The sequence below is a fragment of the Penicillium longicatenatum genome, assembly GCF_028827895.1.
Source record: "Penicillium longicatenatum strain IBT 33135 chromosome Unknown contig_6_segment0_segment0, whole genome shotgun sequence".
Lineage (NCBI taxonomy): Eukaryota > Fungi > Ascomycota > Eurotiomycetes > Eurotiales > Aspergillaceae > Penicillium > Penicillium longicatenatum.
This window is the reverse complement of record NW_026643123.1, coordinates 4,731,197-4,758,089: the sequence shown is the minus strand read 5'-3', so window position 1 is coordinate 4,758,089 and position 26,893 is coordinate 4,731,197. Positions and strand designations below refer to the sequence as shown.

At 47.9% G+C, this 26,893-nt stretch overlaps 12 protein-coding genes across 12 annotated transcripts; 8 read left to right on the top strand and 4 right to left on the bottom strand.

Moving 5' to 3' along the window:
• Positions 1 to 2,025: 2,025 nt before the first annotated feature.
• Positions 2,026 to 3,468, top strand: N7484_009972 (ankyrin repeat domain-containing protein; the record flags this gene model as incomplete). The annotated part of the gene is made up of 1 exon (XM_057120359.1): positions 2,026 to 3,468. One exon carries the CDS (start codon positions 2,026 to 2,028, stop codon positions 3,466 to 3,468), a length of 1,443 nt encoding a protein of 480 aa, XP_056969914.1.
• Positions 3,469 to 4,149: 681 nt separating this feature from the next.
• N7484_009971 (FAD-binding oxidoreductase) lies at positions 4,150 to 6,316 on the top strand (the record flags this gene model as incomplete). The annotated part of the gene is made up of 7 exons (XM_057120358.1): positions 4,150 to 4,406; positions 4,464 to 4,474; positions 4,545 to 4,700; positions 4,767 to 5,151; positions 5,204 to 5,288; positions 5,349 to 5,387; positions 5,438 to 6,316. 7 exons carry the CDS (start codon positions 4,150 to 4,152, stop codon positions 6,314 to 6,316), a joined length of 1,812 nt encoding a protein of 603 aa, XP_056969913.1.
• A 905-nt stretch (positions 6,317 to 7,221) lies between these two features.
• N7484_009970 (Zn(II)2Cys6 transcription factor domain-containing protein) lies at positions 7,222 to 8,472 on the top strand (the record flags this gene model as incomplete). The annotated part of the gene is made up of 2 exons (XM_057120357.1): positions 7,222 to 7,290; positions 7,342 to 8,472. The coding sequence occupies 2 exons, from the start codon at positions 7,222 to 7,224 to the stop codon at positions 8,470 to 8,472; spliced, it is 1,200 nt and encodes a 399-aa protein (XP_056969912.1).
• A 286-nt stretch (positions 8,473 to 8,758) lies between these two features.
• Positions 8,759 to 9,741, bottom strand: N7484_009969 (RTA1 domain-containing protein; the record flags this gene model as incomplete). Its single annotated transcript, XM_057120356.1, has 3 exons — positions 8,759 to 9,225; positions 9,283 to 9,531; positions 9,594 to 9,741. The coding sequence occupies 3 exons, from the start codon at positions 9,739 to 9,741 to the stop codon at positions 8,759 to 8,761; spliced, it is 864 nt and encodes a 287-aa protein (XP_056969911.1).
• A 706-nt stretch (positions 9,742 to 10,447) lies between these two features.
• Positions 10,448 to 11,417, top strand: N7484_009968 (RTA1 domain-containing protein; the record flags this gene model as incomplete). Its single annotated transcript, XM_057120355.1, has 3 exons — positions 10,448 to 10,595; positions 10,657 to 10,905; positions 10,966 to 11,417. The coding sequence occupies 3 exons, from the start codon at positions 10,448 to 10,450 to the stop codon at positions 11,415 to 11,417; spliced, it is 849 nt and encodes a 282-aa protein (XP_056969910.1).
• Positions 11,418 to 11,769: 352 nt separating this feature from the next.
• On the top strand, positions 11,770 to 13,147 carry N7484_009967 (thiolase family protein; the record flags this gene model as incomplete). Its single annotated transcript, XM_057120354.1, has 4 exons — positions 11,770 to 11,907; positions 11,960 to 12,594; positions 12,652 to 13,053; positions 13,108 to 13,147. The coding sequence occupies 4 exons, from the start codon at positions 11,770 to 11,772 to the stop codon at positions 13,145 to 13,147; spliced, it is 1,215 nt and encodes a 404-aa protein (XP_056969909.1).
• Positions 13,148 to 13,600: 453 nt separating this feature from the next.
• N7484_009966 (class-II fumarase/aspartase family protein) lies at positions 13,601 to 15,107 on the top strand (the record flags this gene model as incomplete). Its single annotated transcript, XM_057120353.1, has 2 exons — positions 13,601 to 13,771; positions 13,824 to 15,107. 2 exons carry the CDS (start codon positions 13,601 to 13,603, stop codon positions 15,105 to 15,107), a joined length of 1,455 nt encoding a protein of 484 aa, XP_056969908.1.
• A 481-nt stretch (positions 15,108 to 15,588) lies between these two features.
• On the top strand, positions 15,589 to 17,346 carry N7484_009965 (uncharacterized protein; the record flags this gene model as incomplete). Its single annotated transcript, XM_057120352.1, has 5 exons — positions 15,589 to 15,889; positions 15,939 to 16,576; positions 16,638 to 16,992; positions 17,049 to 17,167; positions 17,218 to 17,346. The coding sequence occupies 5 exons, from the start codon at positions 15,589 to 15,591 to the stop codon at positions 17,344 to 17,346; spliced, it is 1,542 nt and encodes a 513-aa protein (XP_056969907.1).
• Positions 17,347 to 18,005: 659 nt separating this feature from the next.
• On the top strand, positions 18,006 to 20,918 carry N7484_009964 (FTFMHR domain-containing protein; the record flags this gene model as incomplete). The annotated part of the gene is made up of 7 exons (XM_057120351.1): positions 18,006 to 18,081; positions 18,136 to 18,190; positions 18,272 to 19,361; positions 19,417 to 19,539; positions 19,591 to 19,641; positions 19,700 to 19,824; positions 19,877 to 20,918. 7 exons carry the CDS (start codon positions 18,006 to 18,008, stop codon positions 20,916 to 20,918), a joined length of 2,562 nt encoding a protein of 853 aa, XP_056969906.1.
• A 284-nt stretch (positions 20,919 to 21,202) lies between these two features.
• Positions 21,203 to 22,237, bottom strand: N7484_009963 (flavodoxin family protein; the record flags this gene model as incomplete). Its single annotated transcript, XM_057120350.1, has 1 exon — positions 21,203 to 22,237. The coding sequence occupies one exon, from the start codon at positions 22,235 to 22,237 to the stop codon at positions 21,203 to 21,205; it is 1,035 nt and encodes a 344-aa protein (XP_056969905.1).
• Positions 22,238 to 22,794: 557 nt separating this feature from the next.
• N7484_009962 (NAD(P)/FAD-dependent oxidoreductase) lies at positions 22,795 to 24,185 on the bottom strand (the record flags this gene model as incomplete). Its single annotated transcript, XM_057120349.1, has 3 exons — positions 22,795 to 23,784; positions 23,888 to 24,013; positions 24,096 to 24,185. The coding sequence occupies 3 exons, from the start codon at positions 24,183 to 24,185 to the stop codon at positions 22,795 to 22,797; spliced, it is 1,206 nt and encodes a 401-aa protein (XP_056969904.1).
• Positions 24,186 to 24,451: 266 nt separating this feature from the next.
• On the bottom strand, positions 24,452 to 26,685 carry N7484_009961 (putative GARP complex subunit (Sac2); the record flags this gene model as incomplete). Its single annotated transcript, XM_057120348.1, has 5 exons — positions 24,452 to 24,490; positions 24,547 to 24,600; positions 24,633 to 25,417; positions 25,467 to 25,761; positions 25,813 to 26,685. The coding sequence occupies 5 exons, from the start codon at positions 26,683 to 26,685 to the stop codon at positions 24,452 to 24,454; spliced, it is 2,046 nt and encodes a 681-aa protein (XP_056969903.1).
• Between the last annotated feature and the right edge of the window lie 208 nt (positions 26,686 to 26,893).

Sequence of the window (26,893 nt, the reverse complement as noted above, 5' to 3'; positions counted from 1 at the left end):
ATTACGCATCCTGCTCCAACCAACGGAATGTGAAATATGCGTTGTATTGACGGTAATATAACACGTAATTTACACCCGGGACTCATTTCGGCAGCAAAATTGCAATTGTCGGGATCTCACTCTGTTTGGCGGCAATGCCATTCCTGGTCCTCCCGACACCTTCTAGGAATCTGTCGGCACTTACAAAATTCCCCGTGCGACCCGGAGAATTAGATTAGTTCAATAAAAGTTGGATTTAACGTCAGATCTGCCCCATTCGGTGTAGCAGCGAAGATCATGGGAAGTCCCCCACTCGTTCTGCATTGATCTTGCTACAGATCTAGGTTTTTCATTACTCCTGTTCGAACTTTACCTTGGCACCGCCAAGGCCTTTATAGATCTATTGACCACTGCTTTCCAGAGGTGTTTCTTTGGCTGCAGGAAGATCATGATGAATTGTTTAATCATTGAATATCTATGATTGACGAACAATAATTACGAAGTCGGTGGCGGAGTCCTCCACAATGACCACTAAACCAAAATCGAAGCATTCACGAATGATTTTAGGTCCTTTATACTTCACACATGTATAATAGCATATGTATAGGCACAGCGCTTCGATACTTGACTTTAAATAGGAGAATATCTCTCACAATCTTTGGTGCCTGATTTTCTTCAATCATTGAACTAGGGGTCGATCTATGCGACTTGGGTGGTAAAGTTAGCATTACTGGCTACGGGGCTCTTAAAGCCGCGGGCCGGGCCGCCGGGTTACTCCAGGATCTATTGGACATTGAGTAGTACGTACATGCTATCCATCGCATGAGGCATTGCCCTTCCGCTTTGATTGATTAACGCCGTTGACGCGCAATTTTCATGAGTTGATTTATGAGACAAATCGGATTGATAGCTTCAATGACTGTAGAGGAGTCTGTCATTGACGTTCGAAAACCCGATGATGTGTTCTCTGGTTAGCCGCAGAGAATATTCAATTATTTTAAAACCGACTTTGATATCCATTCAAGCATTAGCCATCATGCCCCCAGTTCACCTTCTCTATCGAATATGAAGCTATTTGTACTGGATGGCCAGTGGATAGTCCTAAACGGGAGTAAGGTATTAAGACTTCCTCTCAACTCTCGGCCTACGTGCTCAGTGATTAAGGGGAATGTAATTGCTCTGGGAGATTCTTCGGGCCAAATATCCTTGATGGAATTTCAGGCGTAATAAGTGTCAAGGACTATCGGTTTTCTCTCGTCCATGGTTGCCAATCTCTCTGTGAAAGGCGGTCTAAAAGAGTCATTGAATCCTTGTTAAGAAGTCATCCAACATATTCTGCTCAGTGATTTATCTGCGATATAAGGCCTTGGAACGGGGTCTACGTGGTGGAGGCCAGTTGGGTCAGAAAATAGAATTTCGGCTACGTCGTCGAACGAATGCTAATCACAGCCTGCAATTTCTACGCCTATCTAGGCTCATCTCGCAAAGTTCGAACGTTTCTGACCTCACACATGGAAATTTTCCCTCCTTGAATGACACTTGGAACTTCATGTGCTCATGCGACTATAAGGACCCGATTGCTGCCGCGGTGCCGCACCGACGGTGTTTTTGGCGTTACCAGTGGCCAGAGTTTTTCGTATTGGTCCGCGAGAACTATAGAAGAACTGAGGTTACTCTTCCACAGAGGCTTTCAGGGCATTTGCTATACGACTTCGTCTAGAGGAGAGGGAAAGGATAGTAGGAAGAAGAGTCATCCAATCTCGGACGCTTCTTTGAACTTAGAACATCCTCCCATTTTTGCTTTTCGTCTTTCACCTGAGAAGTCAACAAACGACTGCGTATAAAAAATAAAAAAAAAATAAAAAGAAAAACCTTTGAAGTGGGGCCTTGATATGGAGATGACTCAACGTTGGACCTCTAGGCAACAATAGTGATAGAGATCTTCAAATGCCAAAATGTTCAGAAAGCTAGGCAATCGTACTACCCAGATTCCGAAACGTGCGCAAAAAACCTGGCAAAAAGATTCAGTTTCAGTTTCATTCCTTCATGTGTCCGATGTCGATGCTTCGATTGCCTAACGAGTTAATTCTTCATATCGCCACATTTCTGAAAAAAGATCGGGATATCGCCTCTCTTCTCCAGACAAACCGCCGTCTGAAAACTGTCCTTGGGGAGTGTCTTTTTCAGAATAATTTATCTATAAATGATGGCTCTGCACTGCCCCTGTGCGCTAAATATGGCGTAATATCAGGCGTGCAAACCCTTCTGAAACTGGGAGCAGCGGGAGACGAGACCGATTCCGATTCCCGCACAGTATGGACCTACGCAGCTGAGAATGGGGACTTTGGAATATGGCAAATGCTTCTAGATCATGAGGTGTCCCTCGGTCTCAAGCCAGATATGAATAAAAAAGACGACTACCACGGCCGCACCCCACTCAGCTGGGCAGCACAAGGCGGCCAACTCGAATTTGCTCAGTATCTGGTCAAGTTTGGAGCGAAACTCGATGCAAAGTGTTCTGAAAAGCGGACCCCTCTGAGCTATGCAGCCCAGTCAGGGCACTCAATGATGGTTCAGTGGCTGCTTGACCAAGGGGCCAACCTGCGGGATTCTCTCCACCGAGAAGACAGAGATGGCCTGACGCCTTTGCACTATGCCGCCTTTGAAGGGCATGAAGACATCATGAGATTGCTCATATCACTTGGTGCAGATATAGACTGTATGGAGAGTGACTGTATGGACCTTGCAGCCCAAACACCATTGATGGAAGCGGCTCGAGGCGGGCAATATACCGTTGTGAAGATGCTTCTCGAGATGGGGACGAAAGCAAGTGAAGGGGATGGAAGAGGGATGAGCCCCCTGCAGTATGCTGCACGAGCGGGCGTTGGCGAGCCCCTGAGAGAGAGTGAATATCATATCCCTGATTATATGTGCGAACAGCCAGGTCCTGGGTGGTATTTTGATGGGGCCGGCTATCAAGCAACCCAGATATCCGGCAACCCCGTAGACTATCTCGCCATTGTCAAATTATTGGTCGCTCATGGCGCGGACCCCAACGAAGTGCATGAAGATCATTATGGACATCCTCAGGGAGGTCCTCTTTATTGTGCTTCATGGGCGGGTGCGACCGATATCGTCGAATTTCTGATTGAAATGGGAGCTGACATTAATAAGATGTCTGCCATCGGAGGTCGCACTGCACTCCATGCTGCAGTACGGAACGGCCACCTCGATGTGACTGAGAAGTTACTTGTTAATGGCGCTAATGTCAATGCGAGGGATGGGACAAATCATACACCATTAGATCGCGCGATATTCGCTGCGCGAATCGCTAATCAAGGGAAGTATATTCATGAGTATGGGAGTGGATGGCGTACGGAGCATATGCTACTCTTTGAAGCAAATCTTCAGAAATATCAGCAGGTGGTTGATTTGCTCATTGCTCATGGCGGTGAAGTCGGACGGGAAGACGCGTTCATCCCATGGTAGCTACCAATGTAGCAAATCTATTGGTAACATGTATAGAACGCTTACTTAAGGAGCACATACCTGCATTTGACTGTCCTCAATTCGAATTTGACTTTCACAGCCTTGCAACTAGATTGGGAAGCCAGTCTAGTCTCAAAAGAGTCGACACGGCACAAAAAAAGGATCTACAATTTTTAGAGCGATTCAAATGTTGTGCATGAGGAATACATGAAGCGCATTGTGATCATCGTAAAAGGATTGTCAAATAGCATATATACTGATGATTTTTATCAAAAACGCTCAACATTAAAGTGCTTGAACTGCATGGCTATAAAGCAGCCTTGTAGTAGAAAGGGCCAACCGTTTGACCCTACTAAGTAATTGATATACAAGGCCCTAGAGGTGGGGTTTAGGTGGGTAATAGCGGGGTTAGGAAAGAGCCCTGGGGTTATCAGAAGTGTATTGGTCTACTTCTCCACACTGCGCGAAGAAGTGAAATTTCTCCGCTTTCTGCTTGCCATGAGCTATCTGTTCTCCAATCATGTCAGTCACTCGCAAGATCTGCAATGTGCCAACGTGTTCAATATCGGAATTACCCCTCCGTGCGTGCTATAAAGAGAAGGGTATAGAAACTTACAAAGGATACATGTTTTTAGTCACCTCAGACTAGAGATCCCTAATCTTGGAGCAAACATATACGCCATGACTGCTAAGCAAAATGTTTCCCCGCCGCCCCTCCTCTCCGAGAAACACAACGGGATTCCAGAAAGATTGCTTGATCGGGCCCAGAAAGCTAAAACTGGGATTTTTGAAATCGCTACTAAGCCTCAGAGCAACCGGACACAGATAGCATTGCCTCAGGGTGTCAGTAGCTCTGCATTTCATCAGGCAATCAAAGACCTTCGGGGCCAAATTGGTCAAGAGAATGTTGAATTGGTAACAAAACTGGTTGACGGGTGGTATGTAGTCGCAGATATCAATTCAGAGGCATATCCAATTAACTCATTTTTCATCAGGTACATCGAGAGTAAGCGCAAATGGCACGCTTAATACTAATAATGCTAGATCAAGTACTAAGCAAGCAAGCCGCATAATAGATCCAAACACTCATGATGGAATGCATGTGGCGGAAGAAGATGACCTCGTTGCCTCTGCTGTAGCCTATCCTAGTAGTACAGCAGAGGTACAGACAATTGTTCGATGGGCGAATGAGCATCAAATCCCAATTTCACCAATCTCGATTGGTCGGAACTGTACGTTTTCTGCTGTTTTACAAATTCCACTGGTATGGGTCGAAACACTGACAAACTCCCCAAAAGACGGCTACGGCGGTGCGGCCCCTCGAGTCCGCGGTGCAGTCGTGATCGATCTTGGAAGGCGAATGAACCGAATTCTCGACATAAACCCCGACGACTGCACATGTCTTGTAGAGCCGGGTGTCACATACTTTGCGTTGTATGAAGAGATCCAAGCGCGTGGATACAAACATCTTTGGATCGATGTCCCCGATATTGGAGGTGGATCCGTGTTGGGAAATGCCGTCGACCGTGGTGTCGGTTATACGCCTTACGGAGATCACTGGGGAATGCATTCTGGCATGGAAGTTGTTCTTCCGACTGGCGAGGTAATCAGGACTGGCATGGGAGCTCTGCCGGGAAACAACAGTTGGCAATTATTCGCTCCTGGCTTTGGACCTACTCCAGAGTATGTACGTCTTCTGGCCGAAGTTGAATGCGTATACTGATATCTCAAATAGTGGCCTGTTTTCTCAGTCAAATTTGGGAATCGTGACAAAGATGGGATTTGGTTTGATGCCCAATCCTGGGGGCCATGAAGCCTATGTATGTTTGCCACCTTTGGTACGCGACTATGAGAAGAAATTCGCTTACATTTGATTCTAGCTCTATACATTTCCCAAGGAAGAAGACCTAACCCAGCTGGTAAGTCAGACCAAAATGACTTAATTATCACTCAATAACGTATATCACAGATTGAAATCATTCGCCCCCTGCGTATCGCCATGATCCTCGAAAATGTTGCTCAGCTTCGGCATGTCAGTCTCCAGGTTGGCCTTGAGGGAAAGCCGCGAAGCCATTACTACAACGGCAAAGGTCGCGTCCCTGATAAAATTATCCACGATGTCGCCAAGAAACTTTCCCACGGTGACTGCGCATGGCTGTATTATGGCATGTCTTATGGTCCGCCAGAAATTCGCAAGTACAAGCTGGATATTATCGAAAAGGAATTCATGAAGATCCCCGGTGCCCGTCGTATCGACCCATCCACTCTCCCCGCAGATGACTATTTCTGGGCGCGTGACCGTGTCGCGTCAGGAGTTCCTGAGATCGAAGAGCTGCGTTGGGTCAACTGGCACGCAAACGGTGGACATGTAGCCTTTAGTCCCGTCTCACCTGTCCGAGGGGAAGATGCAACGGCCCTGTGGGATATCGCGCGTCGGCGTTGTGAAGAGTTTGACCTGGACTTATTCCCAACATTCGTTGTGGGGTTGCGTGAAATGCATCTGATTGTTGAAATCGTCTTCAACCGAGACGATCCAGTTATGCGAAGCAATGCACGAGCGAGTCTTCGAGCTATGATTGATGATGCGGCGAAGAAGGGATATGGCGAGTATCGTACACATCTTGCATTCATGGATCAAATTGCTGGCACCTATAATTGGAATGATGGGGCTCTTTTGAAGTTCAACGAGAAAATCAAGGACTGTTTGGATCCGAATGGTATCATGGCCCCTGGAAAATCGGGCGTTTGGCCAGCTCGGTATCGCGGACGCGGTTGGGAGATGAGTGCGAAGAACGAAGCTTCTGAGGGTAATGGTGTGAGCCCTGGCGCTGGATCTTTGAAAATTTGAGTCATATAGCTGGTGAGAATTGCTGCTCAGGCGCAGATATGAGTTGTGAAGCAGCTGGTATTGTCGCAGAGTAAATCTCTTGAAGGAGGATGATTCATGGAGATCAATCATTGAACACCATAAATTTAGTTGAACACCTCAGTAGCCCATGTCTAAAAAAGCGCGGCAATTGCACTTTAGGCAGAATAATTCTGTACCTAGTTCTCTGTTTGTAAAATAACATATGGCCTCTCACAACCCAGACTAGCATACAGAATATTACCCTTCTTAAGCCGCGATATAGGTAAGAAAAGGCGCCGTTTCAGTGGGCATTACATTAGCATCACCTTCATTACTGGGTAGCGTAATGTGAGCCAGTAAATACCCGAGTATGTACCCGATTAGATCTCCACTCTTGATTAGGAACACCACGATCCCCCAGACGTGGACTAGTGAGGTGTCCCACTGATTTTGTAGTGTTCTGTTGGTCTCGCTTTTCATGTACGAGACAAGATCCGACATGCTTTACTCAATCAGGCTATGCCTTTCCCAATGGTAGCCATTCCTACTATGATAGAGGTGGGCATATTATTTTTGGCGCAATATTTACATTCCCAGTAAAATTATCTAAATGCCACTTGGAGTGGCTTTTGGGGGCTGGGGCAGGGCTGTGGATCTCGCGTCTCGCATAATGATGTGGGGTGACTTGATATCCACCAATCAGAGAGTCGCAAATACGGCGAGGGGTCTCGTACTCGTGTTTCTCGCCGCATCCGGGTATTGCTGAAATGTGGATCTGATCTTATTGCTGCCTCCCAGCACCATGCGGCCTATGCCTTCCAACCTTGATTGTTGAGAATACCAGCATACGCACAGCTTCTTTGCTAGCACAACAATATTCCCTTTTATATGGGACACCGGGCACGATGCACCATCGTCGGGGACATACTAAATCCCGACATGGCTGCATGACTTGCAAGACTAGACGCGTTAAGGTTCGAGATTATCTCATCCCCATCTCCTTCTCATACTAATGATTCTTACAGTGCGATGAGCTACGCCCAATATGTAGCAACTGCACCCAGAGACGTGAAACATGTGTCTATCCCGGACTGGGCCCTCACTTTTTTGCTGAGAGCACCCGAAAATCTCGGAAGAAAGCTCAATCACCACCAGATACTCAAACATTGCCGAGCTCTGAATCTCAAGTTTTCCACTCGGATATATGGACTTCGAATTTATCCGGTAGTCTGAGTTCAATTCCCAACTTGCCTTCGTTGGACATGACGCAGCTAGAACTCATAATCCAATGGATCAATCACACACACAAATTCGCTGCTCGGAGCGAAAAGACTAGACAAGTCTGGGAAATGCCGGTACTTGAAGAAGCTCTAAATGCACCATTTCTCATGCACGGGATCTTGGCCCTTTCAGCCCTGCATCTTTCGCATTTGCGTAAGGATGGAAGGCATGTGATGTGGCTAGACGTCGCCATAGCACACAAAAACACGGCCTTGATTATGTTCTCCGATCAGCTGCGCAACATTAGCCAATCCAATGCGAAAGCTATGATGATTTTCGCCGGTCTAGCATTTGCGTTTAGCCTAGCAAGTGCTCTCAACATGGGCACTCAAGAAGACATGCCGGGCTTGAATTCCCTTACTGATGCCTTCATATTGGCACGAGGAGTTCAGACAGTGCTAGATGCAGAGTCAGGCTTTTTGAAGGAAAGCAACTTTGCACCACTCTTCGATATGACAGCCCCTGAGGTTGATATTCCCGAGCACGTTCTTGCTGCGCTGGATCGACTTGAGCAACTACAAGTCAAGTGCAGCCCAACTGATAGTAACATCAACTCCGTAGCATATATGCAAACGATCAAATCCTTGCGTGATCTTGCTGCTTTCACCTACGCCGAGCCTACTTCAATGACCATGGCTGCTGGTTGGGCTATCCGAGCCTCACAAGAATATTTCGATGATCTCAAAGCCAAGAAACCTCTCGCATTGGTCATTCTGGCCCATTACTGTGTCTTTCTACATATGGCACGGGATAACTGGTCCATAGGCTCTTGGGGCCGTGAGGTTTCAAAGGATATCACTCAAATATTGGAACCTGAATGGCAACCTCACATTGAATGGGCGACTCGACAAGTTCTCCCCTCGGCTACAGAATGAAATGAGAATCAGCACCTAACAAGAGGGTTCTAAGTGGATATTTTTCCTGACTGACATTCTTCATTTCAGTCACCCTGCATACCTTTCTACACTCCTTGTATAATTGGGTATCTACCCACAAACTTACTAAGGTAGGGCCCTGCCCTTCCGAGATATAACGACCTTGGAGAAGCCGAGATGGGTGGAAATTGAGACCAAGCTTTTCCAAGTTGAGATACATTAACAGAAGAAACTATCACAAAAAGACCTATCACGAACTCAAATGCGCTGAAGAAGCAACAATTCTCTACACTTGGTCTTCACCGAGCTCAAGTGCTGAGCGAGGAACGAACTGCCGTGTCTTGATCATTTTTTCCGAATACTTTTCGCCCCGGCCCAGCAAGCAGTTGATCTCACTGGGGTGCGAATACTGAAGAACCATCATCACTGAAAACATCAACAGTGCATCGAACACATAGATGAAAACTTCGTGCTTCATCAAGTACCCGCTATATCCTTGGAGATATTCCACCACACGAACCACCGAGCGAATCAAAATCAAAATGCTGGAAACATAGAGGGCGGTCATGTGCCGAGGCCAGATATTTCCCAGCTCAATCGAGCGACTAGTGGGGCTTTTGGCCATCCGAGCCTGGAACACAACAGCAGTGATTGTGAAAAAGCCAAAGAAGATAATCTGCACGAAGAGACCACCAATGATGACGTGCTCACCAGTACTTGGACTGCTGGAATTCGCAACCATGAGACCCGCTCCTATTATCTTGTTAGCACACTGCTTTACATGGCCATCCCTTTGGACCGAGTACCTACCTGAGGCTTGCATCAAGAAAGACAAAACGTCACCGGTCACAAAGAGCTTGGTCAACCATTTAAGCTTGATAACCGAGCATCGCTCTGCATCAGTCATGACGATGATCCGACCAAGAGTCATATAGATGCTTGCGGCCAAAAATGCGGGCGCGATCAAAATCAAGGCACTTTGCATGACATAGGGGCCTTTGGTGAAATCAGGTGACTCGCGCGAGGATAGTAAACGACCAATGTAACCGATAGTCTCGACTATAACAGTTCTCAAATGTTAGAACGACAAACAAAGGACCAGAGAGGCATATGGAACTCACGAATTCCTCCAATCAAAAATGGAATCATGAACCATGTTCGTGTCCGCACAAGTTGGTAGAAGTGTAGAAGGGTACTCAGCCCAAATAACACGACAAAAATAGCCGCCGCCGCAGCTGAAGGGGTATAGTAGTAAAATGTAAAGTTCATCGTGATTGATTACCGAGAACCGCTTTAGTAAATTAAATAGGAAAATAGATGATCGTAGTCAATTGAACAGGAGTATTGACTTGGTTTGCTAGAAGCAGAAGCGGATGATGTGCAATGAAAGTCCTAGGCCCTGGGGAGAACAAGACTAATTATATAGATTATTTCTGCAAGTGGAACTAATCTTCTATTTTTGCCGCCTAGTTCAGGAGTACGTGTATCCACGATGCATCTCTATCACGAATATCTCGTTCTCGTGTCTTTGTCCGAGTTGGGAAAGGTCCATGTGGGGCGTCGAATCTGTGGCCAATCGCTGCATCCATCGCCTCGTTCGTACTCGTAACTTTATCTACGTGTGGTATCCACGGCTCAATGGTTTGCAGATGAAAAATCTTCCATTCGTTCCAGATCTCGTATACTTGTCCTAGAAAGAGTCTAGCTCCAGGAGCTTGGTCAGTTCAGCTATTTTCGACTGCTTAAGCCCACATTCAATTTGATCGCTGCCTGGAAAAAGCGAGCAGTGTTTCACGCTAGCTAGTTTACCAAATGAAGAATGATCTCCATAACAGTAAACATGACAATATTTTTTCCTATTAAACAGAAGCACTTTTTCAAAGATCGTTCTCCATTGTCCAGTCCTTCCTTTTCCTAGATTTTCAATTCTCTGTCAATTTGTCTTCTTTCTGTTGTTTCATGTGTTTCCTTTACAATGACTTATAAGCTCTACAACTATGACCCATCATCTAGCGCAGCTGTCGCGTTTGCAGTTATTTTTGGGCTTTCAGCGGCATATCACATTTGGCAGGTGATTCGAAAGCGAAGCTGGTTTTTTATCCCATTTGTCATTGGTGTGATTTGTAAGTTGCCTACTAAACAAAATCTACGTCGATGTGGTAGCTAACAGATGTACACCTGCAGTCGAGACCGTTGGCTATGCAGCGAGATACTACAGTGCAAAACAGACCCCCGACTGGACAACTATGCCCTACGTGCTCCAAGAGCTTTTTCTTCTCCTGGCCCCCTCTTTCTTCGCCGCGTCAATCTATATGATCCTTGGACGAGTGATCCGCCTCTTGAACGGCGAATCAAACTCCCTCATACGGCCATCATGGCTGACAAAGATATTTGTGACGGGCGATGTCTTGTCATTCCTTATGCAAAGTAGCGGTAGGGTCTTTATCGCTAGTTACTTCTGAGAAATGGACTAATTCGAGTATCGCGATACAGGAGGTGGCATGCTCGCTACAGCCAAAACCACATCCAGTGTGAGCCTAGGCGAGAATATCATCGTCGCGGGCCTTTTCGTCCAGGTCATTTCCTTTGGAGTTTTCATCCTTGTCTCGATCATCTTTCATCGCCGCATGCTCATGACTCCAATGCACCTACTGGTGAAGACACGAATTCCTTGGACACAGTATATGAGGGTCTTGTATTCTGGTAGTGCACTGATCTTAGTTCGATCAATTTATCGCGTGGCTGAATACATTCAAGGGAACTCCGGGTACCTGCAGAGCAAAGAGGTTTATGTGTATGTCTTTGATACAACGTTGATGGTGATTTGTTGTCTTTTGTTCAACTACTTTCATCCGAGCGATATCCTCTCAAAGTCCCACGACATTGAGGAGAGGGAGGATTTGGAGATGATGAATCAAGCGGGATACAGGAATTATGGGGAATGAGATAACCTGTGAAGTGTGAAGGAAAACTTCTCCATATCTTGTGACGTCATGAAAACCAAGTCACAAATAAGAGTGCGTTTGGGTACAGGGTCCTCTGTTGATGTGACTAAGAACCGCGGCAATGACGCTAAATTTCAATGATGTATTGAAAACTATTGACAAAATAACCCCCGACCTTCCATCACCCCGCCGGGAAACCCATGTAATGCGATGTAAAGCGACAACGATCATCGCGAAGCGCCCCACCACTTTCGGAGCAACCTGATCCACATCCACAATCCTGCATACCCCAGTTTCTCTTCAAGAAGCTTGCGTGCCCGCTTACTGTAATTGACGTGGACAAACCTCAAATATGCTTCGAAGGACAGCGGGAGAGATTCTCAAGAAGAGTCCAAACGATGTGGTCGTGCTTTCCGCAGTGCGAAGCCCCATCGCACGGGCATTCAAGGGCGGATTCAAGGATGCGTACCCTGAAGAAATCCTGATGCCTGTAAGTCAACTTTTTGTTGGTCTTTTTCGCATCTCAGCTGAAAACTCTTTAGGTAATGCAAGCAGCCGTGAAGCGAGCGAACATTGATCCGGGCCAAGTCAACGATGCCATGATTGGCAATGTTCTTGCGGAGCTGGGTTTCGCAAAGACCGGGCGCATGGCCCTCAATGCTGCGGGGTTTCCAAACTCCACGACTTTCCACACAGTCAACAGACAGTGTTCGAGCAGTCTACAGGCGATCACACATATCTCACATTCAATTTTGGCAGGGCAGATCGATGTCGGGCTTGGTGGTGGTGTGGAGAGTATGTCGCGGAATTACTCGACGCGTGGGATACCTGTGGATGTATCGCCTACGCTAAAGGAGTCACCTATCAAGGATGCTCCAGATTGTTTATTGCCCATGCTGCAAACATCCGAAAATGTCGCGTCGCGGTATGGCATTGGTCGACGTGAGCAGGATGAGTTCGCGGCGGAGAGTCAACGACGTGCGACTGAAGCGCAGCGATCTGGCAGGTTTACGGACGAGATCGTTCCTATCATGGTCAGATCAATTAGCCCAGGTATTGATGAGGAGACAATGACGGTCGTTGAACGTGATGAGGGTGTTCGTACAAACGTGACTGCAGAGAAGTTGGCGACGCTGAGTCCTGTGCTAGAGAATGGATTCAGCACTGCTGGAAACTCGTAAGTCGCATCCCCAAAGGCAGTAATATCATATCATAAAAACTTACATGTTTCCAGCTCACAGATCTCCGATGGTGCTTCGAGCACCATACTCGCTCGCCGCTCTTGGGCCGATGCCCAAGGCTTGAAGCCAATTGCCCGGTTTGCCGGCACCCAAGTTGCTGGCTGTGCACCCGATGAAATGGGGATTGGGCCCATTTTCGCTATCCAGAATCTTTATAAGTATCTCGGAATCGAAAATAAGGACATTGATATTGTGGAAATGAATGAAGCGTTTGCAAGCCAGTCGATTTACTGCATCCAAAAGCTTGGTCTAGACATGAGCAAGGTTAACCCGAACGGTGGTGCCATTGCTCTTGGACACCCAGTTGGGGCGACTGGGGCCAGGCAAGTTGCTACACTTCTTTCTGAGCTCCGAAGACAAGACAAAGAGATGGGCATCGTGAGCATGTGTGCTAGGTAAGATCATTCTGGTTCTAGGCGTTCCGTTCTTCTCTAACGTTGGAGTATTAGTACCGGTATGGGGGTAGCATCTCTCTTTATTCGCGAGTAAGCCTTGAACAACTATAAACGTATCTACGTAAATGCTTCAATTGAAAACAAACTTAAAACTTCCTACAACAGATCCAAATCACTGCTAATCTAGGGCGTTATGGGGCCATTCACAACGTTCCTTTCATGTATTCCCGAAGTTGGTAACGCAAGCTAAATTAGGCACAACTCGGCTTCTCTCCTTGAATTATTATGCCCTTGTGTTTCATCATTGTAAGCTGTTGGTTTATGGTATTTAATCTATTAATAACGGATTTCAATGTCGATGCCTTAAAGATGCCTTGGCCCATCGACCCCACATACAGGCATGTGGGGCAGCTGGCTTGACAATGACCACCACCAAGCCCCCCATATCCAGTGGGCCGAACCACCTGGCACTTGGGGGGAATATCTTGACAAGGCTGGTTCTTTTGTAATTGGAAATTTTTTAGCTGGACGAACGCCATCTAGCATCATGTCTATCTATCTACGTCTCGCGCGCCCTGTATCACGGGCGACCCCTTCGTTCGTCAGTTCTGTCTCTAGTAGATTCTCTACTACCAATGGACGGAGGTCAATTGGCTCCGTCAGTGCAATTGATTCGAGCATATTTCGTACTTTGTTCGGGACTGATGAGATTCGCAAGGTAATTAATGGACAGAACATCCAATATATGAGACTAATATTTTGCACAACAGGTCTTCGATGATGAAGCATACATCCGCCGCTGTGTAGATGCAGAAGCTGCATTGGCTCGAGCGCAGTCTCATTGTGGCGTGATTCCATCTGAAATTGGGGCTCTGGTGACCCAGCGAGTACAAGAATCAAACCTCGATTTCGAGCGGCTGCGTCACGAAACTGAAATTGTCGGCTACCCAATTCTACCGCTCGTCCGTCAGCTATCGGATATATGTGGCGAGGAGGCTGGCAAGTATGTGCACTGGGGTGCCACGACGCAGGACATCATGGACCTGGCCAGCGTGCTACAAATGAAAGAAGGCTTGGACATTGTCGAGAGACTTTTGAAGGACGTTATCAAATCTCTGCGCGAACTATCGGAGAAGTACAAGGATACCCCTATGGCAGGGCGAACACACTTGCAGCATGCGCTACCCGTGACCTTTGGATACAAATGCGCTGTGTGGCTTTCTGGTTTTAAGCGACACCTGGAGAGACTGGAACAGCTTCGAGATCGGACTTTGATGGTGCAGTTCGGCGGTGCGGCAGGCTCGCTTGCATCTCTAGGAAATGGCGACGATGGCCTTCGCGTACGCAAAGCATTGGCAAAAGAGCTTGATCTGACCGATCCTTCGATTACTTGGCATGTAGCACGCGACGGTGTGGCTGAGATTACCAATTTCCTTGCCCTAGTGGGTGGTTCTATGGGAAAGCTAGCCCTGGATATCATTATCATGTCCTCGAATGAGCTTAGTGAAGTGGCTGAACCTTTCGTGCCACATAGAGGAGCATCGTCAACCATGCCTCAAAAGCGCAATCCGATTTCTAGCGAAGTTATTCTGGCCGCGTCTAAGGTTCTTCGCTCAAACGCGGGTCTTGTTCTTGATGGGATGGTGGCTGACTTTGAACGTGCCTCGGGTCCTTGGCACTTGGAATGGGTCGCTGTACCAGAGAGCTTTGTTCTCGCTGTTGGAGCCTTGTCTCAAACACATTTTGCACTTTCTGGACTTTCCGTCAATAGCAAGCAGATGCTGGAAAACCTCCACTCCACCAAGGGATTAATCGTGGCTGAGGCTGTCATGATGGGTATGGCACCATACGTGGGTCGCCAGAGGGCGCATGATATTGTGTATGAAGCCTGTCGGGAAAGCATTGAGAAGGGAAGGACCTTGCTCGAATGCCTTCTTGAGAAGGAAGAAGTTATGGCCAAGATGAACCAACAGCGTTTGAGTGAACTTTGTGACCCAGTGAACTACTTGGGCGCTTCATCGCGGATGGTGGATGATGTTCTGGCAATTCATTGAGATCATCATAAAGGCGCCCTAGAACATTCCCCATTGAATTCTATCCATGGCTAGCATCAAACATAGAGAGATATTACTACTATTTTAAGTACAAATGATTAACAGTTTCTAAAGCATTGCAACTATAAAAATTGTGTTCGGGAACAGATTCTACGTTCTAGTAGCAAGACATGTCATACTAACTTCGTCATTCTCTACTTCTTCAAGATCATTGCCATGGTAGTGAAATTGCTCCACATTCACATGGCCCCGCAAAGGACCCATGCTGCAAAACAGCGGTTCCGATCAAGCTCAAACCTGACCCGAGATCTCGATAGGTGAATGGGGCCAATGTGGGTCCTGCAAGATGTGGACGCCACATGGGTCTCCATGTCTCACAATGCTGAAATAAAACACATTCTTAATCAAGGCTTTGTCTTTTCTTCATTGTTGACTTTTAACTTGAAGCTTACAGCTTATACTCTTGTATATCATTCGCAAAATGACTGCTCCGCCAGTCCAGCAAAGAAAGCCGGTCAAAGACCTGCAGAAGGTCTTCCACTACACAGACACTATGACTCGCAAGCCAACAAGAGACAACGATCCCTACGAATACATGGCCGGATTTGGTAACCGTCACCAATCCGAAGTGATTCCGGGAACTCTACCAGCAGGCCAAAACAACCCTCAGGAAGCTCGGTTTGGGTTATACACGGAGGGAATAACCTACTCAGCCTTCGCAGCTCCTCGTCATGCCAACTTCAGTACTTACATGTACCGGGTACGGCCAGCTGCAGCTCACAGTATGTCTCTAGGCACGTAAAGTTGGCTATACATGCTAATATGATATAGATGGCTACACGGCCAACATACCTCACAAAGCCGATATCGAGAATTGTTTTTTGACTCTGAACCCCAAAGTGAAGACATTGGCAGAACAAGGTGAATGGGCTCCATTTCCCCTGCCAAAGGATGATGAGAAAATCGACTTCGTTGACGGATTACACACGCTGGGTGGAAGTGGAGACCCTAATTTGCGCGAGGGAATTGCTCTCTACGTCTTTATGATTAACACAGATATGGACCACCGCGCATTTTGCAACACAGACGGCGACTTCCTTATCGTTGCCCAACTGGGTAATTTGGATATTCAGACCGAACTAGGGAAATTGTTCTTGCAACCTGGTGAAATCTGTGTGGTTCCTCGTGGTATCCGCTTTGCAGTCCGACTAGGACCTGGTCATGATTCTGCTCGTGGTTATATCACAGAGATCTGGGGTTCGAGATGGGAGTTGCCAGACTTGGGGCCACTAGGAGGCCACGGACTGGCTAATCCGCGTGACTTCTTGCATCCTGTTGCCTACATCGATGAAAACCTTCACGAAAATTGGTCTATTGTGAATAAAGCAAACGGATTGTACAATGCCATTGCACAGGATCACAGCCCCTTCGATCTGGTGGCCTGGCATGGAAATGTTGTGCCTTATAAGGTGAGTTGCATATTCAGCTTCTGGATCTTGGAATCAGACTGACACTAGATAATCATATCAGTACGACTTGACGAAGTTTTCATCCCAGAATGCAACATCCATCGACCATACCGATCCATCTGTCAACTGCGTTTTAACAGCCGCGTCTCGTGACCCCGTGACCCCCTTGGCGGATTTCTTGTGGTTTGGTCCCCGCTGGGATGTCGCATCCAACACCTTCCGCCTGCCATACTTCCATCGTAACTCAGCTACGGAGTTCTTGGCCTCTCTTTATGGGAACGGGCTTGGTCGCTCGGATGACTTCCTCCCCGGTGGTGGCAGTGTAGAGATCAGTCATACACCCCACGGAAACTTCAACGAGGCGTACGTATATGAGATGAGGAATCAGGTGAATGAACCTCGAAAAATTCTGGAAGGTGAGCTACCGCTTCCTCATACTTGATAACCGCAACTGTAATACTGATGATCCAAGATCAAATGACTATCATGGTGGAAAGCAGCCGTACATTCTTGTTCACGGAGTATGCGCGAAGCGGCTGTGGCACCTTCAAAGACCAAGGAACTGACCCGAAGGTGTGGGATGCATTGCCAGTAAGTTTTACCAATCGAGGCATAGATTATCGCTAATCAAACTTGCTCAGGACAAATTCTCCTCGTACCCGAATATCCAGAAGATTCTTAAACGGGTCAAAGAAGACAAGGAGGCTCGCAAGCAGCACATCGAGACATTCTATGATGACAATCTCCTGGCGGAGGCGGTTGGTCCCTAAGAATGTATCATGCTTATGCATCTTGTTTGTCTCGGCTCGACCTAGTCAACTTCAGCCTCCTGATGTCATGGACCGGCATTCGGGGCCTGCTGTCAATTGCCGGTATACTGCGGCGTGCAGCCAATGGCATCGTTATAAGGCCAGCTGACTCAGCATTCCTTTCTCACGATGCAGATATTCCCACAGAGTTGCAAGATATACTGGCTATATTGTATAATTTCTGCAAACGTTTCAACTCCAATCTATTTCCTCTCTTTGCTGAAATAAAATATTACTTTGTGGACCAGTAATGGTGTGCGGTTAAATGGCCTTAGGGCTCGGAGCACTGTCCGGGGCCTTTCTCACCCCACGGGGAATTCCCAGCAGCTTGGACACTAGGGGCCCAAGCCACATCCTATGTTTATGCCATCGTCCCTTGATTGGTTATGCCTCGCGGCACATCCTCGGTAGAATTAGCCACCACTTGAATGACCCAATAGAATAGAAAAGGAGAGTCGTCACTTTTGAGCTGCGATCGGCTCAACCCCAAGAGCTGACTAAGGTTCCCCCTCTTCCGTCCCAACTTGTGAGCTAAGTTTCTTATTTTGCTCACCCTTGCTCTTGCAATGAGAGACGAACATGTGCCTTCTGTGATGTATAGTTAATCTGCAAGCTCCGTCATGGTCCTTCGAAAGTGCACCATCTGTGACCGCCGGTTCAAGAAGACTGAGCATTTTAAACGCCATGAGCGGTCACGTCAGTGTTCCCGGACCGCATGAAATTTAATTCTATTCTGACGCGTCAATCCAGACACCAAAGAGCGTCCCTATGAGTGCAATGTCTGTCATAAAAGCTTTTCTCGAAGGTAAGATTTTGTGATACGCGAAATGATTCCATCGAACGACCGCAATATATGATGTAGCGGTAATCTGACGAATATAAACAGTGATGTCCTGAGCCGCCATGCGAAAGGCCACAATCAAGCAGGCGCGGCTGCCGGGACCAAAGCGAAAGATTTAGCGGCAAACCAGATACCAAATCAATACTCTTCCGCTGTATCCGGGGCCTCGCCGATGATAACTGGCCCTGGTATAGAGAATGGAACGCGTTTGTTACCCACCACTGGTGCTGATGCGCACCAACTTTCCAATGTTCCAATTCCGCGCGATATGTCACTTTCCACTCCGGGAATACCTCATTCACCATTAGACTTTCTCGCGAATATATCGGCGCAGCATGGCCGAGCCGATGCCGATCTTCACCCCATGTTGCTTGATGAACAACAGCCGTACTTTGGCTGGAACGAGGTGACTCCTGCAGATCAAACTATGCAGCAAAGTGGTGCAGGGCTCGAGGATGTACCCAATGATATGCTGCAATTATGGCTCGAGCCTCGCACAGATGGAGGCTCCAATCATGGATCGCTGGATTTGGGTCATTTTCCTATGATGGGAGACAGTATGGTGATGACACCAGATCAACAAAATCGACATCCAGTTGACAGCGGCAAGGCTGGAAGTGACAATATTCCCAACGAAAGATTTGCCAAGGTACAGCGGTGCTGGCTTGCACCGCCGAATTATACTGGTCGGCTGATGAACAGCCTTTGGCGTGATATTGTGTACACCAACGTCGACAACGTCTTCTCTGTTAAATCTCCGGGTCCTCTCAACGATACTCATCTACTTCAAGGGTCACGTTATGGGGTTGATGAGGACTGTAGACGCTCTCTTCAGGCAGCATTTGCCCAAACGTCATTTGCCTTTCCCCAAATGCAGTCGCCAAGAAATGATGGTGCTTCCCCTGCTATGTCTGGCTCGAGTTCGACTCCATTCCCTCATTTCCCTCCGGCAGAGGTATTGGATATGGCATTAGACCTTTTCTTCCGCACATTTCATCCGCTTGTACCGTTTGTTCACCTCCCGACTTTTTCTGCAAAGAAAACCCGTCTGCCCCTCCTCTATGTAATGTGCCTCATTGGAATGATGCTTCTGGGGACTAAGGGCACATCTACGTTTGTTTTACGGAATTTTACGGTTGGTTTACATGATCCATGTTTGGTATGGAGCCTACTGACCTTTTCTTTTCCAGCATGTGCTTGAGAAGATCACTTCCGAGCTTGCTAAATGCACTATGGGCGTGGAGAGTCCAGCTAGCACCATGTCCATTTTCGCTACTGCTTTACTATTCTTGAACTTGGCTGTTTTAACCGGAGTGAGTCCCTCTAAACCTACGTTCATCTGTATCGCCGCTGATTATTTCTAGGAAAAGTCCCATTTGGAACAGTGCCAAATGCTGTATGTCAACCTTATGTCGGTATGTAAAACTTGCGATGGGGATACTCTTGTTGTTGCAATAATACTCACCCTTGTAGATTACACAACGACATGGCCTCTTTGCTGCAACCGAGGGCCAAATACTTGACATGAGCCTTTTTGAAGGCGTACCTGACATTGATATGCGATGGAAAGCCTGGAGCAAAGTTGAATCTACTAAGAGGTAAAGTAGCATCCCTTTTTCTTGTTATAACTACTAATTCCTTTTTAAAAAGAGTTATTATTGGTCTTCTTCTTTTAGATTCCTGGTATTCGTCCCTACTTTCAACAAGTCCAATTGTTACCCCCGACTCAATACAAATCATCATGCCCTGCAATGAAGCTCTTTTCCGCGCACACTCATCAATGCGCTGGACTCAGCTCATCCGCGGTGGCAAAAGAATCCTCATGTCCACGGTGCTGGCGCCGTCAGAAAACATCAACATCCCCACCCTAGAAGGCCCTACGGACGAATTTAGTATCCAAGCCGTGCTTGCAATGGTCCAACTACGCCAATCAGAAGCCTACCATCGCCTACTTTCCAATCGTGCCAGCTATCCCTTCGCCCCCTGTCACACCTACGCAATGGACGGCCGATCCCGATGTCTTCCATCCCTCCAATCACAAATATCAACAGAATACGGCGAATCCCTCCTTCAACTCAATCCAAACTCTCTCGTCATGTGGCACCACATGTGCATGACCCTGACGGCTGATCTTCAGATCTTCGAGTTCGCAGCCGGTCGAGCCGGACCAATGCCAGCACGAAAAGCACTCGATGATATTGCGGAGTGGTCGCAGACCCCCGCTGCTAGACGAGCATGTCTACATGCAGCGCACATCTATAAAGCTATGATCAACCGCAAAGCATCCGACCATCCAACCTTCCATTCAGTCTTTGCTATCTTCTCTGCCGCCCTGGTATTAGGTCTATATACATTTATGGTGCCCGATTCCGCAAACACGGCATCCAGCGTCGGATCTATTGATTTGATGGATGACATCGACTGGCAGCAGGTTGGAACAGAAGGATTCACCAGCTTTATGGAACCCAGGGGCAGCCAATCATTCTCACCGACGGATAATCCTGCCATAAACTTCATTCGTAATGGTGCTACCATTTACCTTCGCGGCGTGCCTTTGCAAGGGGGTTACCAATCTGCTCGGAGAATTTTGCTCGATTTCGCGAGTCTTCTCAAGGACTCGGGGAAGTGGAGTGTCAAGAAGTTCTCGTATGTGCTTCATATCATGAGTGATGTTTTGATGGATGTGGAATGAACTCTGTTTAGCCATGTATGATTTTCTGGATGTCTACCGCTGTGGTTCTTTGTGTATATTACTTGTTTCATTTTCACCACCTGACATCACATCATGCGATCTATTTGATTTATCCGAATGAAGAAGTATGTGTTGCCAAATCGCACACTTCAAATCAAAGACATCTTTACTGATGAAGTAGTATACATCAAACGCTGCTTCTTGGTAGGTTATCTATGTCGCAGACCATTCTGGGTAAAAGGTTGATTCCAAATAGGGTGCGTGAAACAGCCCTCGCCCCCGCTTTAATTCTGTTGCAAAATATCTCTGGAATGGCTCGTGAGTGGGACTTTGGCGATATTGACTTGAGCCCACCGCTCTCGCTCCTCCTTAATTGAGTCAGCATCCATCGCCGGTCCCTCCTGCATGGCAGCATCGCGAAGATCATCAAGGTGCTGAAGCTTGCCCTTGAACGTGATACAGCTTGTTGTGGAGTCAGCCTCCCAAACAGGCTGGATCCGTCCATTCTCTCCAATAACAAGCCTTCCCCGAGCTCCGCAGGTAATGCAACCAACATCATTATCCTCAGTATAGTCGATCTCGACCTTAGACATGTGGCAGTATGGGCAGCTGGCAGGATCTTTCGGTCCAAAGTATTCCGCTTCATCAAAAGTCTTGCCAATTTGGCTCGCCACATTTCGACCCAGCTCCTCGGCTCTGATAACCGCTTCTCCTCCACGCAATAAGACCGATCCTGGACGGCCATAGCCTTGGAATACGTGCTGGTCTACCACCTTTGCATGGAGAGAGTAGACGAATTGGTGCAAAGTAGGCAGTGCCATGGTGACCTGCTCCTTGAAGGGGGACCCGCCCACGGCAATGAAAGCAGCGATTCTAGGTTTTAGAATGCGGCTATCAACCTTGATATGTTGGTAGATCTGTTCGCCTGCCTTCTGGTGATCAAGTACTCGTTGCACAAACGCGGCATCGGTGAATGGGCCAAGGATTCGATCGGCCAACGCCTTGAGGGTACCTGCTGGTTGGTGGCTGTAGATGGGTGTTGCGAAGATCAGAGCATCGGCTGTCAGAATTGCATTGAGTACATCTCTGCGGTCGTCTAGGACCGTGTCACCATCGACTCCGGTCTGGCCAATTGTTCCCATGCTGACATCTTGTGCGCCCTCTAAAGGTCTTGGGTTTCGGGGCACAGAGACGGAGGGGACATGGATCCATGAAGTTGTAATGGACGAGTCGGCCTTCTCGGCAGCTATTAAGGCGGCTTTGAGAAGGATCTCCGAGTTGCCATTAAGCGTTCCGTTTGCAAGGCCGAGAATGTGCATAATGGGCAGAATGGTAGAAAGAGGCCGTGAACCAGGATATGCAGAAGCTATGCCTTGAATACGTACTTGTAAGGACTCGGGCTTATTACCCCGGTTTTTGTGGGTAATGGTTTCCGACATCTGGAATTCCCGAACTACATGATACAGTGACGGGAAAGACTTTATGCGGAGAGTCATTTCTTTTCATGGATTCACCTGGCGTTAGGGTGTTACTTCTTGGCTTGAAGATCAGAGGCTTGGGAAAGTATTCGAGGAGCTGGCTGCTACAATGGGCTGAAATCGCCTTGGCTATCATACTTCAGTGGTTCCAAGCCCGTCTAGGTATATGGGTATTACTGTCTATCTTCAATACTTCTACTCAGCAACTTGAGGGCTATACAACCCTTCATAACAGAGACACGGCTTGTTTTGGATACTGGCACAAAGTTCAGTAATTACTTGCATTGTCTATATACTAGGTATGAGCATCGCTTTTTTCCACGGCGCTCACAACCCCTGCCCTGCACTTCTAGAGGCAATTGAATCTGGAGACGATGTAGTATGCATATCATGCATACTTACCGATAAAGGATGCCATCAACCATCTCTCCAATGGCCAGCGAGCTCGTTAGACCCGGACTCTCAATACCCAGCAGATTGACAAAACCAGGAAATCCTTCTTCTTCCTGGATGATGAAATCCTGGAACGTCTTTCCAATGTTCACTCCACCACCACGACTCAACTTAGGTCTAATACCACAGTAGTCCAACGCAATAGCCGAAGGGTCCACACCAGGCATGTAAGACAGGATCTCCGGAATAGCTTGCTCCATGCGCGCGGGACTAGGCTTCAGATCGTTTGGATCATCGACCCACTCCACATCCGGTCCAAAACGGATTCGGCCGCCCATATCCAGTGTAAGATGAGTGCCTAGACCACCATGGCCGGGTAATGTCGCAGGGTAGACCAGAACAGAAGTGCGCGGTCGGGATGCGGTGTAGGAGAAATATGTACCCTTTGCATAGGCCGGGGTTCGATGGCGCTCTTTCGGGAGAATCAGATTGTTAATAGCGCACGCGCCATGGCCAGCGCTGTTTATAAGCGTCTCTGCAGTGATGGAAGTGATGGAGCCGTCTTCATCTGAAACAGCAGTGATTTTGTATCCCTCGCCAGGGATGTACTCGACGTTCGCCACACGTGTCTTGAATGCGCAATCACCGCCGTTGTTCTCGAAGTCTCCATGTAGATAGATCATCAAGGCATGACTATCTACGATGCCGGTTGTTGGGCTCTCGACGATGCCTGCATCGGCTTTGACATCTGGCTCGCGACGGGCTGCTTCCTCAGCCCCGATGAGCCGGGTTGGTGCATCGCTTAAGGATTGAGCGTGTTCATGTACTCGCAGAGTGTATTCCCATTGTTCTTCTGTTTGGGCGACAATCCATTTCTTTGTATTGCGGTGGGGGATGTCGTGTTTCGAGCAAAGGTCATACATCATATTGCGACCCCGGATGCAGAGCTTTGTTTTGAGGGAGTCGGCGGGATAGTAGAGGCCTGCATGGATAACCTATATTGATAAAAAAAAAATAAAAAAACGGTTGTTAGCTATGTCATCCACAATTGAGGTCACACTAGTTATTGTCTAGTAATGAAACACCGCAGATGCTCACCTCGGAGTTGCGACTGCTTGTCTCCGTTCCCGGTGCATCATGGCGCTCCAGGAGAATTGTCGAGGTGCCTTCGTGTGCTGCTAGCTGGCGCGCAACTGCAAGTCCAACAACGCCAGCGCCGATGACCTATACCACGTTAATTGGGGAACTCGAAGCTTCTCGGCTGTTCTCGATGGTGTTGCGCGAAGAACAGCTGGGCGGAACTCACTGCATGGGTAAAATCAGCAGGACGAGCCTGTGCGCTGGAAAAGCAGCGATGAAGCACCGGGCTGCGCTTTGCAATTCCACGCGCCAGCATTTTTGCGAAGGAAAATAGAGGTGAGGTGCAACAACCGGCAATTGCAGATAAGGGAGAGGCCCCGCGGAGCGGAGATCTTGCCGATCAGCACTCCGAGTCCACCAGCAACATTACGACTTAGTCACGCCATACATCTTATGCGGCACAACATGAAAACGACAAAGTTCGAGAAAAATTATAAAGTGGATTAGATGCTTATGTTCAAATACATGAAAGCGCTCATACAGAACTAGTGGGAATTTATGTTAGGGCAAGTCGCTATGCAGTCAACGCTTGTTGCAGCTTTTCAGCATCTCGTCCAAATGCTAAAGGGCCGTCAGTCGAGCTCAGTAGATCAATTAGTGGATATACAACAACTCACCATTCTCTGATCGGTCGCTAGTTTTCCTTGGGTATCCTGGGATTCAATAAGCATCTAGTGAAAACGAGATAAGGGAGAAAACGTACACTAATAATGGTTAAGATCAATGAATAATTGTTGTAAAGAAATCGCTCTCTGCGCTTTGCGTCGGTGCCATTTCGACTCAGCTTCGCCAAGAGGGAATCGAACTCGGAGCGTAGCCGAGCCAGGCTATTTGACACAGGCTCGTCATCCCCTGCATCACTGCTGAGCACCAAGATTCCATGAAGGAGCTGGCCAAACCGCTGGGTCAGAAAGTGCGGTGCAGATGATTGTTTCAAATCGTCTCCGCCTGCGATGGAGAGAGCGGACATCGCACTTCGTCCAGTGTTGGAACCAACTCGTCTGAGTGACTCGCCATGAAGATCCATGATAACCTGAAAGCGCGGCCATAGCTGCATGTTGATTCCATTCACATATGAGTCTGCAACGGGAACCTTACGCCGCTGGAATTCAAAAGCCGAGTGTTGGTTCAGACGGACACACATCAAGACACCCAACGAATCATTTGTATTTTCAATGAGTTTCTTCGTCAGGTTTCGGCCAAGGGTGAACACCGGTTCGAAGATTTCCCCGGCCTTGCGCGAAATTTCATGGAATGTCAAAGGAGAAAAAAATTCAGTGAGGAAAGAGTACTCTGCAGATACGTTGTCGACCAGGGCAACGTTGAAGTTCCGGAAGGGCAGTTCGATCCCATGATAGGAGTGATCTTCCTCGGCAATGTAGGAGGAGATGGCAGGTTGGTTCCCATTTCGAAGAACATCAATCCGTCGACCTAGAGAAAATGGGTCGTGTGCGGCAGAGCCAGCTCGGCCGCCCGGTAGGATACCTCCTATGGATCATTAAGATTGTTCGAGAGACAATGTGATTGCTGGTCTTACCTGTTCTGTGTGTAGAAGATTCACCTCCAAGTACTTCATTGCGATCACTCGGATAGATCTTGATCTTCTCGAGAGCCTGGAGATAGCGAGTAAAATTGGACGTATAGTACCAGCGCATGGTGTTGATGTACGCCTGGCAAATTTCCCCACCAAGAGTTGGATGCACCTTTGACAAGTAGGTATAAAGATCCCTGAATTTCACCAATCGCTGTTGCTGGATGATTTGCGCATTGATGTTTGGCGATCGCATTGCCCGGATTTGCGACACCAGATAGTCTCGAATTCGTTCGATCGCCTATATTTGTCAATACAAAGCCTGTATCATGAGCCTTTTATGGGGGTTTACCTTGTTCTTCACATCGATTAAGAGTGGCCGTACATCCTCTATTGCTTTAAAACCGGTTGAGGAAGACGCTTTGGCTTCGATGCCGGTGGTCCGAGCGTCAATTTCATTCAGGGCACGCACCCAGTTCTCATCCATAGGACCTTCAACAATCGCACGAACAGCTTTTGGTGAGATGCTAATCTCCTCCACCGCTGGTCCAAGTAGCCGTTCCACATTTCTCCGATTCTCCAGCATCGCATTTAGCTGGGTAGAGCGGGTTTGCAATGTCTCAATCTCCGCGGACACGGCTCCTAACTCATTTTGGAAGTCATTCAGGTACAACTCCACTGACTTGGAGACATCGTCACAGCCGCTTATAGCGGTATGGAGATCCTGAAACTTATCCCGTTCCTGCTCGAACTGTTGAATCGTTTGCGCATTGACATCACTACCAGGGGACTTTCTGGTCGGCTTCGGGGTTGCTTTCGCCACGAATTCTTCCAAGCTCAATCCCTCAAAGTCAATGGCCTTCACTAACTCTTGTGGCCGTGTTTCTGAATTTGCGGGGAGCTGCAGAGCCCCTTTGCCCTGTTTCTCTTTCCGAATGATTCCATTCAATACTTCTAGCGGATCGGGGATCACCGCCGGACGCGGTCGCTGGGCACTTGTCTGCCTGAATCCCGTGCCATTAGGTGGACGTGCGGTTCCTGGGAGCGAGGCGGTTGAGTCATTCGGAGACACGAGCAATGAGGTCGAGGAGGTTGTCGGGGTAATGCCGGGACGGGCGTTGTAGGGGTCGCGGGAGAGCTGAGACGAAGAACGCCGGGGTAAGGAGGGAGGATTACGATTTACTCCGGAGAGGGTCGATTGGCCTGCAATGCGGTCACGCCACATTTTAAAGGCTTTGAAACGCAAGCCAGAAATGGGCGGTCTACCTAGAATTAGGTCAAAGGTAGATGTGTACAAGTAATGGAGTACATCCAGTAATCGTGAAGCCAAACAGCGCCCCGGGGACGCTAAACCCAAAACAGGGTAGCGACCAAGCCCCCCACCACAAAGCCTTTTTTCTGTCTTTTTCTTCTCGAAGAAAACTCCTCTTTTC